General features: G+C 41.2%; 1 protein-coding gene across 1 annotated transcript; it reads left to right on the forward strand.

The window, feature by feature from the left end:
• The first annotated feature begins 1,827 nt into the window (after positions 1 to 1,827).
• LOC104612001 (plant intracellular Ras-group-related LRR protein 1-like) lies at positions 1,828 to 15,109 on the forward strand. Its single transcript, XM_010279303.3, has 3 exons — positions 1,828 to 2,760; positions 13,949 to 14,115; positions 14,223 to 15,109. Exons 1-3 carry the CDS (start codon positions 1,990 to 1,992, stop codon positions 14,869 to 14,871), a joined length of 1,587 nt encoding a protein of 528 aa, XP_010277605.1. The 5' UTR covers positions 1,828 to 1,989; the 3' UTR covers positions 14,872 to 15,109.
• Positions 15,110 to 16,582: the final 1,473 nt, after the last annotated feature.

Genomic DNA, 16,582 nt, shown 5'->3' on the forward strand with positions numbered 1-16,582 from the left:
ACAATCTCTTGAATGAAGATTGGGGTCATACTTCCAGTTCAGCTAGCTGTCCTCTCAATTTCCTGATCTTAGTGTCTCTCAACTGGGGTCACGTCCACAGACTTCTCTCCCTTTGGAATTGTAGGTTGATCTCGAATCGAATTGGACTTGGCTATCGAGATCAGTGGTTGTGGTGGACGCTGGCCGAGCCGTTCTTTCACTGGTACTAAGGTAGAGTGGTGTGACTTGCTGTGAATCTCATGTGCACAAGACTGGACTAGGGAGTTTGGTCTTCTAGGTGACTGCTGCCTTTCATGGTCGAACTGAACCTTGTGCTTGTCTGTGTGGTGCTTTTTGGGGTCCTCAGTGTGCAGATCAGCCATAGTAAGTGCCTGCGTGATAGGGTGGACAGTCTGAGGGGCTTGAGCTAGATGTCCCAGTGTCTCCATCATTGCAAAGATGCGGTCAACCTTCTGTTACATAGCTAGGAATTATGTAGGATCGACCGTGGTCCGCTATAAGGTCTTTTAAGGTGGAGAGCTGCGGTGAGAGCAGGAACCCCGTGATGGGGAATGGGCTCTAGAGAGGTCATTATGTATTTCTAGGCATGGCTGTTTTGAGTGTGTAGGAGGTTTGGGAAATGGCTTTTTGTGCGCTTCCCACAAACGGCGCCTTTATGATGTTGTCTGAACCAAGGTACCCTGAACTGAGAACACAGTCAGATAATCCTACCAACTGGACGAAGCTGAGGGGGAAGGATGATGCCACGCATTGGAATCTACAACTAAGAGGGAAGGTTAGAGGCCCGAGGAGTTATTCCTCGGGTAGGCGCTTTGACTTTCAAGTCAATTGAATGGAAGGGTAGGTGGTCAAGTCGAGCAGGAAAGAATGGTGTTGGTCAAAGCAGAAGAAGTAGAGCAGATGTATTCAAAGTCCAAAAGTCCCTTACCTTAGGCGGAGATTACCTATTTATAGCTAGATGTCCATGTTCTAATCAGATGAGGCTTTCGGGGTTGTCAGGATTTCTGGCCACTAATTTTCGGGTTGATTTGACCGTCCGTTTTGAATGGATGGGCCGTTTTGACAACAAAAATTAAAAAATAAAAAAATGGCCAAAAACCATTGAATGGGTCAATGGGTTAACGGTTCGACTACTCGGGTCAATGGGTTATTGACCGATCAATGGTTTTTGGCCAGGGATTGGGATTAGGGTAAAACGGAACTGGTTGCCTAGATGGTTCCCAATTAAAAAAATAAAAAAATGAATGACCCATTTTGACAAAAAAAAAGTACAAGCAAAAAGTTGAGTGTGTGATGTCCATTAAGCAATACCATACATGTTATGTCATTCAAGTGTGTGACTCATATGACTTGAAAACGGAACCGTTCTAGCCATCGGTTTTTGGGTTGACGGTTTGACTGTTCGGTTCGAATGGATGGCTCGTTCTGACAACAAAAATTAAAAAAATAAAAAAATGACCAAAAACCATTAAATGGGTCAATGGTTCAATTGCTTGGGTCGATGGGTTGTTGACTGATTCAATGACTTTTGGCCATGAACCGAGATTAGGATAAAATAAATCCGATTGCCTGAATGATTCCCAATTAAAAATATTAAAAAATGGCCAAAAATCATTAAACAAGTCAACAAATTGACGGTTCGACCGCTTAAGTCAATGAATTATTAACGGATTCAATAATTTTTGACCAAGGACCAGATCAACGGATCAACAGCTCGACGGTTCGCTGGGCCCCTCTGCTGATATATTTATTAATAAAAAATAAATATCCGATCAGAATTCGATGCGAGATTATATTATCCGATCCAATCCGACAAGATCCGATCCATTTGCACCCATAGTGCTAAACTAGGGCGATGATAATGTCCGCTGTTGCTTGATTACTCCAGTCGGTCCAGAGTGCAGTGACATCAAGTCCTTGGATCTGCTCTAATCATTTTCAATTTGAGTTCTCTGTCTTCAATCTCTCATTCTCTCTCTCTCTCTCACGATGGATCCAAACCCTAAAAAATTCCCAATTCTCTCCTATGTCATGTCCCGAATCAATTCTAACCTTCCCCAGCTGGGTACTAAAACCCTCGCCGGTTCCGACTCGCTTCAGTACGACGTCGAACAACCACCTATTCCGTCCGATGACTCAAGCTCCAGCAAAGTGGCTGGGCCGTTGACAGAGAAGATGCCCCATTTGAATCACCCGAAGGTCCTCGCTTCCATGACCCTTGCTGTCTCCGACGTTGCGCAAGCTCGATCTATCCTCCAAACCCTCGGGGACCGTCCCGATCACGAGGCCGTTGATACAGCCCGAGCCAAGATCGCCGAGATTGAAGCGAGGCTGTCCAAGCAGCTTGAAGATATCGTCTTAGCACCTCGTCCTGATGGCGTCGATCGACTGCAATGGCGCTCTCAGCAGGCGGAGAAGGAGAAGGAATGTCGACAGGCGGCAGAGAAGGAGAAGAACATTTACAAAGCAGTGGTGCAATTGGACGGCATGCACGAGGCCTACGAGAAACTGTTGAAGGATGCCGAGGAAAGGCTGGTCAGGATTTATGATTCCGCCGCCGCGGCAGAGGGGCACCCGGAAGACTCTGTGCCCACGGCCGATGAAGAAGTAAATGAAGAAGTTGTTGGGATCTTGCAAGAGGCGCTCGGGAAGGGATTGGAGAGAGTGGAGCTTCCCGGGCGCCAACTAAGGTTTCTTCCGGAGGCTTTCGGAAAACTTCACGGCTTAGTTGTGCTCAACCTTTCAACCAATCAGCTAGAGGTTAATCTTTGTTCTCTCTCTTGTACACGGAAAATTTCTGGTTGCTATTCTTCTTTCTTGCTAAATATTTCCCATTGAATTGAAGCTAATGCCTGATAGTTTCCATAATTTTTTTTTGGGAACTAATTGTGTCCATATTTAGGCATCTTTATTTTAAAATAGGAGTTTGTTCATTATGTATGGTCAAAGTATATGTTTGGTAGATTTGTACGACATGGTGATAGGAAATCAAGACAACTATCAGGCTTCTACGACATGGTGGTTTCTAATCCACCCCCAAAGGATCTCGCAGTACTAGGGGGAGGGGCAATTCAGCAACCCTGGGTCGATCTGCGTGATGCCTGTTTTGCCTATTCCAGGAGGCTTAGTTTGGCGTTCATGCTTGAGTTTTGTCTGCCGATGTTTGTGTTTTGGGATTCTTGATTTGGTTTATAGTTTTGTGCCAAATCTGGCTCTTACATGTAGCGGATCTGGGTTTTGTAGTGTTTTTGGTGCCTTCTTTAGCACCTTCAGTGTATACTCCCTGTATGCTGTTTGTCTTTTAATGATACTTTACCCTTTTCAAGAAAAAAAATATATGTTTGGTAGATTTGTAGATGTCGAGACAGATGAATAGTAAAATCACAATCACAAAGGATGAGGTTACAAATGAGTGTATTCATGGGAATCCCAAAATAGTCTTGCTAGGTGACAAAATGATGGGAAGTAGGCTAAGGTGGCGTTTGATAAATTTGAAAATTAAGATCTGAAAAGTTAAAAAGATATTAAAAGTGTCTGAAATCTGAAAAGAGGCATAGATGCTTTTCTACTTTTTAGAGGCTCTGAATTCATAAGTTTGTTTCTGTTAGATCAACCTTTTACCATATGAAATTACTGATTTTACTATTTTACCTTTAGAACATATTATTTGTAAATGTTAAGTTCAATTTGCATTATTTCATAAAAAATAATTTTCAACCTCAAAATAACATTGAAACAATACAAATAAAAAATAATAAATTAGTATTTACTAATTAATAAATGAAACAATTAAAATTAAAAAAATAATAAATAACTATAAAAATATTAAAATAATTAATAATTAATAATTAATAATTTACACAAATAAAAATAAAATAATTTTTAAAAATTAGTGAAATAATTAAAAATGATTATTTAATAAAAATAATTAATATTAGTAATGTTTAATAAAAAATAATTATTAAATATTAATAATTAATAAAAATAAAAAATAATTAATGTTTAATAATTAATAGTTAATAGGTGGCGGTGGCGAGAAGATAGGAGAGAGAGAGAGAAGAGAGAGAGCGAGAGAGAGCGGCGGAACCGCCACCGCTACAACTTGCAGGGGTGGTGAGGGTGGCGAGGAGGGAGAGAGAGAGAGTGAGAGAGCGAGATGAGATAGTGAGAGTGAGAGAGAGCGGTGGAACCGCCACCGCTGCAACTTGCAGTGGCGGTGGCAAGAAGATAGGAGGGAGAGAGAGAGAGAGCGAGAAGAGAGAGTGAGAGTGAGAGCAAGAGAGAGAGTGAGAGCGAGAGCGAGAGAGAGCGGCGGAACCGCCACTGTTGTAAGTTGCAGCGGTGGCGAGAGAGAGAGAGAGAGAGAGAGAGCGGCAGAATCGCCACCGCTGCAACTTGCAGCAGCGATGGCAGTGGCGAGAAGATAGGAGGGAGAGAGAGAGTGAGAGTGAGAGAGAGAGAGAGAGTGAGAGTGAGTGCGAGAGAGCGAGAAGAGAGAGTGAGAGAGCGAGAGCGAGAGAGAGCGGCGGAACCGCCACCGCTGCTGCAGCGGTGGCGACGGGAAGACAGGGGAGAGAGAGAGTGAGAGCGAGAGAGATGGAACTGCTGCCGCTGCAAGTTGCAGCAGCGGTGGTGGAAATACAAGAGAGAGAGAGAGAGTGCAGTGGCGGTGGTGGTGGACCTGCGGTGGAGCTTCGTAAGTCATAGTGAAGGTTCGATTCAAGTTAAATGAAGAACAAAAACATGTAATATTAAAATTTTTTTGAGAGCACTTATGTCTTTTACGCACCTCTCAACTACGTCTGAATGCATAAGTGCTAGGCTATTAACATAAAATTTCAGATCTGAAAAAGATTTCGGATCGATTTTCAGACGCAATACCAAACGAATCTGGTGTCTGAAAAGCAACCAGACCTCTGAAAAGTGTTATCAAATGAGGCCTAAGATGGTTTATTTATGTGTATAGAAGACCACCTATTGCACCACTAAGAAGTATTATGCTGCAAGTTGAAGGGTCTAGATAATCTAGGGGTAGACCAATAAGAACATGGTTGGAGGTAGTAAGAAATCGTTTGAGGGCGCACATTTTAGCAATTGATGTCCCTTGATAGAGTGAAATGGTGACACAAGATATATAATTCATGTAGTCAACCCCATTTGGTTGGAGTAAGGATAAGTACAGTTCAGTTGAGTTGAGATTGTTCATTATGTACGTTCTGCAACCCTAGCTGGGGAATCCTGGTATTATGATAATCTGTGAATAAGATCATGAATAACTATGGAGCTAGTTCCCTGCTAACCTGAGACATGACCCCAATAACTCAAGGGAATAACACTATTCTGCATGATAATTCAATTGAAATTTAGTGGTTCAGACAGTGCTTTGGAAACAGGAGATTTTTTTTTTTTGATCAGCAAAAATTTTGATTTTAATTAATAACAGAGAAAAGTTACAATCAGTTACAATAGTTATAGGTTGCAGAAATGCATTAACCTAATCTGCAACCACATACAATCAGCTACAGTTCTGCCCAGTACAAGGTAGATCTATTTGCCCCCTGTTTTACTAGGTTATCTGCCATCCCATTTGCATTCTGTTTAACCCAACCAAACTGAGAGTTGAGCCTCCTTGCAAGTATGTCAATTTCTCTGAAGATAAATTTGAGCTTCCGAGGTACTAATGTGATGTTTTTAGCCCAAGAAATGACCAACAGTGAGTCTCCTATTTCTAAATCTGTTGTTCCTATCTGCTCAGCCATCTTTAGACCTTGAAGTAGGGCTAGAGATTCAGCCTGTATTGAGTCACCAATACCTATTAGTCTTGAGAAGAGTGCCACCACCACACCCAGATGATTTCTAATCACACCCCTTATGCCCCCCCCTTCCTGGGTTACCAAAGGAACTCTCATCAAAGTTTAGTTTTAATTTGTTCAGTGCAGGTGGCTTCCATTCCACTCTCACAACTACTTTGGGTGCATCAGTTTGTGCTACTTTAGTCCAACTTAGAATCTCATTCATGGAGAAATTTTTGAATAGCTCCATGGTCATCACCCATTGTGCAGTTCTTTATGGCTTCAATAACTTCCTCCTTTGATTTACTTTTTTCAGAGAAAAGTCTTAGGTTTCTTTCCTCCCATATAGTCCATACTTTAGTAGCTTTTGCTGCCTTCCATAAGCACTTTTCTCTTTTCTTTTGTTGCCTCAAGAAAAAGGGGCTGAATAGACTTACCACATCTTGTGGGGGAGCCCATCTGCATCTAAAGAGAGAACAACAACATTCCAAATACCAGAAACAAAAGAGCAGGATAAAAGTAAGTGTGGTAGGGTTTCACCATAATCCATACAAAGGACACACACATGAGGAGAGAGGCATTTGTTTGGCCTCCTTTTTTGTAGCACATCATAGGTGTTTACCTTCCCTAGGAACACTACCCAATAGAAAGCTTGTACTTTTGGAGGGATCGGTTTACACCAGATTTCTCTCACTAGGAAGTTCACCCCCAAAGGATCAGAGTGAGTGAGCAAACCAAAGAAGGATGCACAAGAAAATAAACGATCAGGAGTTGCGGACCATACTCTACTATCAACTATAGATTGGTCTAAGTAGACCTTCTCAAGTGTTGAGATCAAAAGCACTAGGGACTCACATTCATTTTCCCTCAACCCTCTTCTGAAGCCAAAATCCCAAGAGATACCCAAATCTGAAAGCAAACCAAACCTAGCAACAGGTTTGTTTTTATGGTTTGATAAGGAGTAGAGGTCTGGGAATTTAACCATAAGAGGCAAATCCCCAACCCCCAAAGGTCTTCCCAGAATAAAACTTTATTGCGACATCCAACATCAAACTAGATAAATTGAAGAAATGTTGGTAGTACCTCAAAGATTGCCTTCTAGGGGGAATTTGGAGCTGCATTGGAATCTAGTTTTGCATCCCAACCGTTATCTGCTTCACCGTGAATGTTTTTAATGACCTTGTGCCACAACCTATCTTCACAAGGGAATCTCCACAACCATTTCCCTAGAAGGGTCTTATTTTTCTTTAATATGTTCCCTATACCTAGGCCACTCTACTCCTTAGGGTAACAAACTTGCTCCCACTTCACTGAATGATCCTTCTTTTTATCGTTAGGTTCCCACAAAAAATCCCTCATAATCTTCTCCGACTTCCTAGCTATTTTCATTGGGATCTTAAAGGTGGAGTGGAAATAAGTGGGTAGGTTTGCTAGGGTAGATTTTATTAAGGTGATTCTTCCCCCCAAGGAAATATAATTTCTCTTCCACATTGCTAACTTTTTTGTGAACCTCTCTAACACTGGCTTCCAAAAGCTTTCAGCTTTCAGATTCCCCCCCAAGGGCAATACTTAAGTATTCTAGAGGCCATCTTTTCACTTCACAGCCTAGCAAATTTGCCATGGCTTGGATGTCCCCCTCCTCAATGTTTATTCCAGCTATACAGCTTTTTCCCCAATTCACTTTCAGTTTGGAGGCTTGTTGAAACTTGTCCACCAAACTTTCAGATTCCTTAAACTGGATTCATTACAACTTTCACAAAAAATGATTATATCATCAACAAATTACAAGTGAGAAACCACCACTTCTGATTTACCAATACTCTAACGTTTAAACTGGTTATCTTGGTCAGCCTTGATGATTTGTCTACTCAAGACCTTAGCCACAAAAGTGAATAAGAATGGGGATAAGGGATCACCCTGTCTGAGTCCTCTTTTAGCCTGGAAGAAATCTTTTGCTACCCTATTCATCAAGATAGAAAAATGTGCTGAGCTAATACATCCTTTAATCTACACTCTCCATCTTTCACCTAAACCCATCTTTTCCATGAGATTTAGCAGGAAGGACCAATCCACCATATCATAAGCTTTTTCTAGGTCCAATTTACACATCAAGCCTTTGCTGCCTTGTTTTTTCTTAGCTACCACACATTCATTTGCTACTAAGATTTGATCCACAATTTGTCTCCCTTCTACAGAAGCTCTATGGTTCTGAGAGATAACAAAGGGCAAGACATTCTTCAACCTACCAGCCAGGACTTTAGCAATGATCTTATACAAGCTACTCACAAGACTTAACGGTCTGTAATCCCTAGGGTTTTGGCCTCTTTTTTTTTTGGCACTAAAGCAATAAAAGTTGCATTTGCTCCAGGCGATAACTTCCCTTTTTGATAGAATTCCACAAATACATCCATTAACTCATTTTTCAAGATTTCCCAACAATCCTGATAGAAAGCCATTGGAAATCCATCCGGCCCTGGAGCTTTAGATCTACCCATCGAGAAAATTGCTTCGTGTACCTCCTCTACACTAAAAGCTCTTTCTAGGAGGGTAGCTTCGGATTTTGTCACTTTGTCCCACTGTAATTCTCCCAATTCTGAATTGCTTTCATGAAAGGAGGCAATGATTGACTTGAAATGGTCCACGAATCAGCTTTCAATTTCCTCCTTTGAGTTTACTACTCTTCCCTCCACCTCAATACTGGAGAGAGAAGGATGGTAGCCCAAACAAAGAAAAGTAATGAAAGGAGGCAAGGATTGACTTGAAATGGTCCACGAATCAGCTTTCAATTTCCTCCTTTGAGTTTACTACTCTTCCCTTCACCTCAATACTGGAGAGAGAAGGATGGTAGCCCAAACAAAGAAAAGTAGGTTTATGCATTTCAGTAGGATATCTATCACAAGAAACAAAGACGTTGGCAATTCCTCTGCTAGGTGCAAAACTTGCTTCCACACAAGGGAGAGGCATATGATGATGCATGTCACTGATAAATTAAGATATTGATTTGCAGTCAAAATGTCTTCTCACTGTTTTTTTTTTTTGTTTGAAAGGTGAAAATGAAATTTTTATCAAGATGTAAAGTACAGGCTAAGGGAGACATTCCCTTGGTACAACAGCACTGAGATTAATCACACAAATAGCGCAAAGAAACAACAGATAAACAGGTCAAAAGACAGTTTTCATCCCAAATGATTCTATCCCAGCCGCTGTAGAAGTGACTAAAGTTAAAGCCTCTGAAGACTGGATGGTAGCCCACTTCACCAGAAACCCCTCCACTTTGCCACAAATCCTCTCAACTGGCAGAGCTTGATTAGTAAAAGCCTTGTAATTTCTTTCTTTCCAAACCGACTAGCAGATTGCTCCAGGCACCATGCCCCAAAGGATCTTTCCCCTCTTTGATAGGCCTTCCAAATGCCAGGATTAGATCTGTGATTCCATATCTTGAGATACAGCCCAAGAAACCCCAAACAGGATGAAACAATGGGCCCAAACTGTGGCAGAGAATTTGCAGTGGATGAGAGTATGATTCACATTCTCTGTTGTCAACCCATATAAACAACAATGGTTAAACAACTTCCAGATCCAGCCCCAGGGAGAGATAAACTCTCTTAACTCTCCCATAGAAATTCAATCACTACCATAACAAGGTAAAAAGCTTGAGCACAAAACATAGAGGCCCCATTCACCCCTTGCTTTGTGAGATCATCAGGAAAGAAATTGACACTTCTTTTGACCCAAAGCACCTTTACTTAAATGTCTTGTGTTAACCTTACTCTAGTTAGAGCATCCTTGGCAAACCTCCCCACCTACTACCTTTCCATCTTCCGCATGCCCAACAAGATAGCCATTCAGTTAGAAAAACTTCAGAGAAACTTTATTTGGGAAGGAGGGGGGGAAAGGGGCTCACACCTTGTGAAGTGGTCTCAGGTTGGCAAACCAAAGGAGAATGGAGGTTTGGGAGTAGGTCATTTGAAAGAAAGAAACACAGCTCTTCTCAGTAAATGGTTGTGGCGATTCCCTCTAGAGCCAAATGCACTTTGGGCTGCTGTAATCACTAGCAAATATGGGAAGGACGCCAACGGTTGGAATAGCAAGCTTCACTTGAATCGTATCAAAGACACCCACCTTTGGAAAGGTATAATCTGGACTTACAATTTTTTCATATCCTTTATCAGATACAAAGTGGGAAAGGGTGATAGAATTAAGTTTTGGACTGACCTGTGGTGAGGTAACTCTACTATAGCCAACTCCTTCCCTCGCCTATTCAGCCTTACCTTAAACCAAGAAGCTTTCATATCCCAGGTTTTACCCCCCTCCCCTCCTTACTTAAATTGGAATCTAACCCTTAGGAGACCTCTAAGGGACCCAGAAATTAGTGAAATCTCTAGCTTCTTGGACACCCTCAGAGAGGTCTACCACACACAAAATTTCCCTGACCTTTGTGTTTGAACCTTTCACCCATCAGGTAAGTTTTCAACCAAATCTTGCTTCAAAGCTTTAGTTAGGGAAGAACAAACTAATGATCAATACCCCTACAAGAGAATCTGGTGTGCTCATATCCCTACCAGGGTATGTCTTTTTGTGTGGGAAGCCAGCTTAAAGAAAATCAACACTTATGACCTCCTTCAGGAAAAGAACCATGGCAGGTCTTATTTATCTCCACATGGCTGTTGCTTCTGCTTTAAGATGGGGAATCCACCAACCGTATTCTGCTCCACTGTGAGGAAACTAGAAAATGCTGGAACTTCTTTTATCTTTGTTTGAATACAGCTGGGTTTTCCCTGAAAATGTGGCTGATTGCTTAAGGCAATGGTCAGGAAGAGGATTAAGCAAAAGAGGGAAAATCTTATTGCAATCTGTTGCTCATGCTATTTTCTGGAGCATTTGGGAAGAGAGAAACAATAGGGTATTTACCAACAGAACAAAAAACTTTGAGGAGCTGATTTCTCTAATATGTTACAGATGCTTCCTATGGACTTCCAGCTCATCCCATTTCAGAGGTGTCCCCTTTGATGACCTCCAAAGAAACATTGTAAATTTCCTTCACTCTAAACAAATACAGCTCAACACTACCCGTAGCTTCAGATCTGATGTGGATGGCGAGACGACCTTGTATTTTGATGGGAATGCTTTTGGAAACCCAGGTACAGTGGGCATTCGAGGTGTAATTCGAAATAAAAATGGTATCAATTGGGCTTTTAGTGGGCCGATTGGAATTGCCTCCTCAACAAAGGTAGAAGTCTTGGCAGCTCTAACCGGCATCAGGATTGCAAAAGACATGGGCTTACGAAAACTTACCATTAAAGGAGATTCAGCCAACACTGGCTTTCTAGTCCTGACAGTGGGCCGTGGGCCTTAGCTCACTACCTAGCTGAAGCGAGAGACATTCTTGCTTCTTTAAGTGCCCAGGTGGTCTGTGTTCCGAGGGAGCTAAACTCTGAAGCTGATAGTCTAGCTAAATCTGGTGGTCACAGGGATTTTCTCTTTAGTGATAGCTCTATGCCTTCGTAATTTTCTGAGAGTTTTATCTGTCGTGTACAATGCCTCGTGTACCTCTCCTTTATAGTTAACTTTTTTCCTCAAAAGCAATGTCTTATGTTAACCACTTGAACCTTTTCCTTTCTTTGTTGTAATTCCAAAAACCACTCTCTTCCTTTAGCCAGCCCACCACCAACTTGGAATTTTGCTCAATAAACAACTTTCTAATGTTCATATCCTTTGCCCTTTTTACCCCTTCTAAAGCTGCCAATATCTCAGCCCGTAGGGAATTTCCCTTTCAAATTGGAATTGAAAAGAAAGCAATTATATTTCCTTCCTCATCCCTAAAAACACGCCCAATTTTTGATGGTCCTGGATTTCTAGCACTGCTTCTGTCAAAATTCAGCTTAGCAAACCCACTAGTTGGGGGGGGGGGGTCCAAACAGGAATTAAGGCATCCTTGACCAAGACTGAAGAAGTAACTTCCTTCCATCTTCTTAAGAAAACTTCCATTGGAAAATCTTTAAAAAGTTCCAAGGACTTGATCCGGTGTACCACCCTGTTGAAAACCACTTCTATGATAGCTTCTCTGCTTCTCTCCTTATCTGAAAATAATCTTGAGTTCCTTTCTTATGGTCCAAATTATAGCAGCCCTCACACATCTCCACATTATCCTTTCCCTGTTCTTTGGCCAACTGAAAGTTGTAGAGTCAAACAAGCTTTGCACATTCGGCAGGGGGGACCACCTACACCCAAACAAAGAGAGAAACCATTTCCAAATACCTTTAACGAAAGTGTAGAAGATTAATAAGTGATGGCAATTCTCACCATCGGCATTACGGAGAACACACTAGTGAGGGGATAAACAACTTTCAGGTCTCTTTCTTTGAAACAATTCACATGAATTGATTCTTTCTAGGAAGTTCCAACAAAAACTTCTAATCCTAGGGGGGATAGTCTTACTACAGACCTCTTTTACAGGGAAATATTGAACATCAGGTAGAGTTAAGGTTCTGAAGAAGGGAGGCACAATCGAGGGATCCAAACCTGTTGCCCACCCAAAGTTTCATAACAAGCTAATTTATTCTCTTCCAACCGTAGGGCAGATTTATTGCCTTCCAAGGCATAGATACCTGGGAAAGCTTGGCTTAGGGGTAGAGTGCTGCACCACCTATCTTCCCAGAAGAGGACTTTCTCAAACTCCTCCCTGTTTTGCATGATTCCTTTCCACAAACTTGTGCCATAGGACTTCTTTACAAGATTTGTTTCACACCCCAAATCAGTTTCCTATACTTACAACTTATAATAGATCTCCAGAAAACCTGCTTTTCAAGAGCAAACCTCCATGGCCACTTTGAAAGAAGAGCTCTGTTGATCTGGTTCAATGGTCTTACACCTAAACCACTTTTTCGGCTTACAGACTTGTCCAGGCAATCAAATGAAACTTCTTCTCTTCCTCTCTCCCATCCCAAAGAAAATCTCTTTGAACCTTTTCCAAGGAAGCTAGAACTGAAGCAGGAGCCATAAAGAATGACATAAAATATCTAGGCAAAATTGAAAGAACACTCTGAATTTGTATCTTCCTACACTTTGAAAGATAAGGCTTTTTCCAACCTGCTAGGTTTTTCTGGATCCTCTCAACCACCAGATCCCAGATCTCTTTTGATATGTAGTTTGCTCCCAAAGGCAGCTCTACAAACTTGGAAGGGAGGAATCTGACCCTGCATCCTAAGACTTCTGCAAGGCTTTCAATGTTTGGGACCTCACTGACAGGAATCAAATAACTTTTTTGGAGGTTGATCTTTGAGCCTGAAGCAGCTTCAAAACAAATCAGCAAACATCTCAAGAAAGGCAAGTTTCACTGTTTGTTGCAACCTTAAAACTTTTGTGATCTGGAGCTCTACTTACTAGTTTGCTAAGAGTTTCCACTACAATGATGAAGAGGAAAGGGGAGATGGGATCACCTTGCCTCAATCCTCTCTGTACAGCAAAAAAGCCTCTGGGAATACCATTTACCTGGATGGAGAGATCCACTTTCTCCATTTGACATGAAACCCATTCTTCTTATGAGATATTGCACAAACCTCCGTTGGATGTATCATAAGCTTTTTCCATGTCTAGTTTGCAAATAATACCTGGTAAATCAGCTTTGATCCTCGAGTCAATACATTCGTTTGCTACCAAAGAACCATCCAAGATCTGCCTCCCATTTGCAGGTAAAATGTCTTCTCACTGTATATTAAAAATAGTTCTCGAGACATGAAGAAGGCTGGACCTGCATAAAACTCAATATTTTAGAGCAAACAACTACTTTGCATCATGCTGCTTACTATTCTTATTTGCTATAAAGGAAATGAAGATATTACTATCTTGTTTAGTTTTCAGTTTTATTTCAGCAAAACTACTTATTTGACTTCTTTAGTACCACTTCTACTGGATCTCAGTACTCTAGTTTCAATGTCAAAGAAATTTACTTTTTGAGCTCAAGACAGTTCTATTGTACTTCAGAGATGAAGAGTAAGGAAGTAATCTACCACCTCAATGCTATAAAATTACATTTTTCTTTTAAGCTCAGAGTATGCACGTTTTCATATTTTGTGATTATTACATGTTTGGAGCAACTAACTTGTTTTCCCTTGTTTTTTTTTTCTCTTATCTGGGATATTTGTCCGAGGAACCAGGTTATTCCTGATTCAATAGCTGGGCTTGAAAATCTGGAGGAGCTTAATCTTTCTTCCAACCTTTTGGAGTCCTTGCCAGATTCCATTGGTTTGTTACTTAATTTGAAGATCCTAGATGTATCAGGAAATAAGTTGAAGGCACTACCTGATAGCATTTGCCATTGCAGGTAGTTCATTGTTTTCTGTGTTTTTTGCAGACATGCTCTGTCATTTTGAACATTATTATGAAAAGCTTTTAAACCATGTCTCTCATTTGAGGAGAATTTCGGTGCAGATCACTGGAAGAACTGGATGCAAGCTTCAACGATCTGACATATTTACCAACAAACATTGGGTATGAACTAGTTAATCTAAGAAGGCTCTCATGCCACCTCAATAAGATCCGTTCCCTACCGACTTCCATTTGTGAGATGACGACTTTGCGTCATTTGGATGTCCACTTCAATGAGCTCCGTGGCCTGCCACATGCTATTGGGAAGTTGACAAATCTGGAGGTCCTAAATCTGAGTAGCAATTTTAGTGACTTGATAGAGCTTCCTGACACACTTGGTGATCTGACGAATCTTAGGGAACTTGACCTGAGCAACAATCAAATCCATGCCCTTCCAGACACCATTGGTCGACTGGACAAGCTAACCAAGCTAAACTTGGACCAAAATCCACTTGTCCTTCCTCCGATGGAGGTTGTGGCCGGAGGAGTCGAAGCTGTCAAAGAGTTCATGGCGAAGAGGTGGATTGATATCCTGCTGGAGGAAGAACAAAAGAGCAGGCTCGAAGAAAACAACGAAGCTCAGACTGGATGGCTGACTCGTAGCACCTCATGGTTGAATGGTTGGGTTTCCGTTGTTTCAGAGAGTGTGACAGGATATTTGGGAGCTGGAGAAAGATCTCCAAGGGACCCATATCTTGACCAACAATTGTGAATGATCCCCATTGACGTGCGTGTCACTAAACTTCTCTGTAGCATGTACAGCTGATTATGAGATGAATTGGTATGTAGATAAGGAAAAAACACATGTTCAATTCCTAAAAAAACTTGCTAGGTAAATGATTGTTTTAACAGTTTTGCAGACTTGTTGCTTTAGATTGATTAGATGCCTTCGTAATGGCCATATAATAATATAAATGCTGTGCATATCCCATACGGAATTTCGATGTGCTTTTTTTGTGTACCCTGGATTTTTTATTCATGAATGAAGGTCATTCAATTCAGTATTTCCACATTTTCCTTTCCAACTTGTAGTGACATGGTTACATTAAATTAAATGTATCTGTATATGGCCAGTTTTGAAACGATGCAGTTCTCTCTGCCCCAAAGAATATGAATTTTGTAGCCTCTATAAAACTGAAGTTGAATGATAGATGATTTCATTCCATATGGCTTCTAGTTCTAGTCTAAAGTCCACCATCCACCAATTGAATTATTGCCCTAGACTGACGGAACGCTTGACGAAGCGATTGCTCTGTTACTCTCGGATGCTGTCTTTGAGTTTACTCTACGTTTACATTTTGTTATTTGTGGGTGGTTATTTGGTTAATGTAGCAATGAGGTGAAATTGGGTTGTCGAATTTACTCCAGATCTCCCACCCACTGATTCTTTCCACATCCCCAGGTCACTAGTTACTATGGGTGTTAGTTAATGGAACAGTGGATGTATGGATTATTTCTTCGTAAAAACAAGGGACGATGGATTATCCTTTCAGATCGACTTTAGGATCAACCAATGGTGCGGTCAGTAGTTCTTAACAAAGTGAATCTCATGGCAGGCAACTGACGGTAACAGGCATTATGATAGTGAGAGGCTGAGAGCCGTAACAGTGTAAACACCACCTTTCTAGTTCTGCAACCTGGATGACCTTGGCCACTCTGCTTTAGTAGGAGATAAAAGGGTTTGGGGGTCTTGTGGCCTGAAACAAGCACACAACAAGAGAAGTGAAAGGTGAAAGACTTGTGTGGTGGTGTTGGTGATATTTCAGGAACGTGTGCCAAGTTTGAACAGGTGGCCCAAACTTCTTCAACAACTTAAAGTGGAGGTAATGTTCTACCACAACTAAAAATTGATAATAATCCAAATAAGAGAGATTAAGAGAGAGTGTTATGCTGAGAAGGAAATATGTTCCAAGTAGCTCAAATATACTTCTCACTATTTTGGGTTCTATTTATAGACCCTTTTATGACTGTTGGGTTTGTTCCGGTGGATAGGAACTGTCCACAAATCTCTCTAAACAGTTGGGATTAGCCTCCATTGGGATGAGACACTTGTCCCTACTTGTTGAGATGTTTTCTCAACCAATAACTACTTTGGTGGACCAAGTTTAAAAGAGATAAGTCGAAACAAATTTTATTTTATAAGAAAATAAATAATAATAATAATTAGAAAAAAGGTATTGATTGTGTGTGCATGTTAGTCCATATAGAGCAAATACTCTATCGATCGTGTGGTTATTCCTATTGGCCTACAAATAGTCCTATACATCGAGGATGATATTGAGGGCCAAATGCCAGTCGGTCCAACATCTCCCACTTGGCTGTATTGGCACAAGATTTACTAGCTGCCTAATAGTCTTGTTGACCTCACATGCCATTTTAAAATTGTCCATCAATTGAATTGGGCTTGGTCAACGGTTTGGAAA

Source organism: Nelumbo nucifera, chromosome 2 (genome assembly GCF_055504915.1).
Source record: "Nelumbo nucifera cultivar China Antique chromosome 2, China Antique-T2T, whole genome shotgun sequence".
In the NCBI taxonomy this organism is placed as follows: domain Eukaryota; kingdom Viridiplantae; phylum Streptophyta; class Magnoliopsida; order Proteales; family Nelumbonaceae; genus Nelumbo; species Nelumbo nucifera.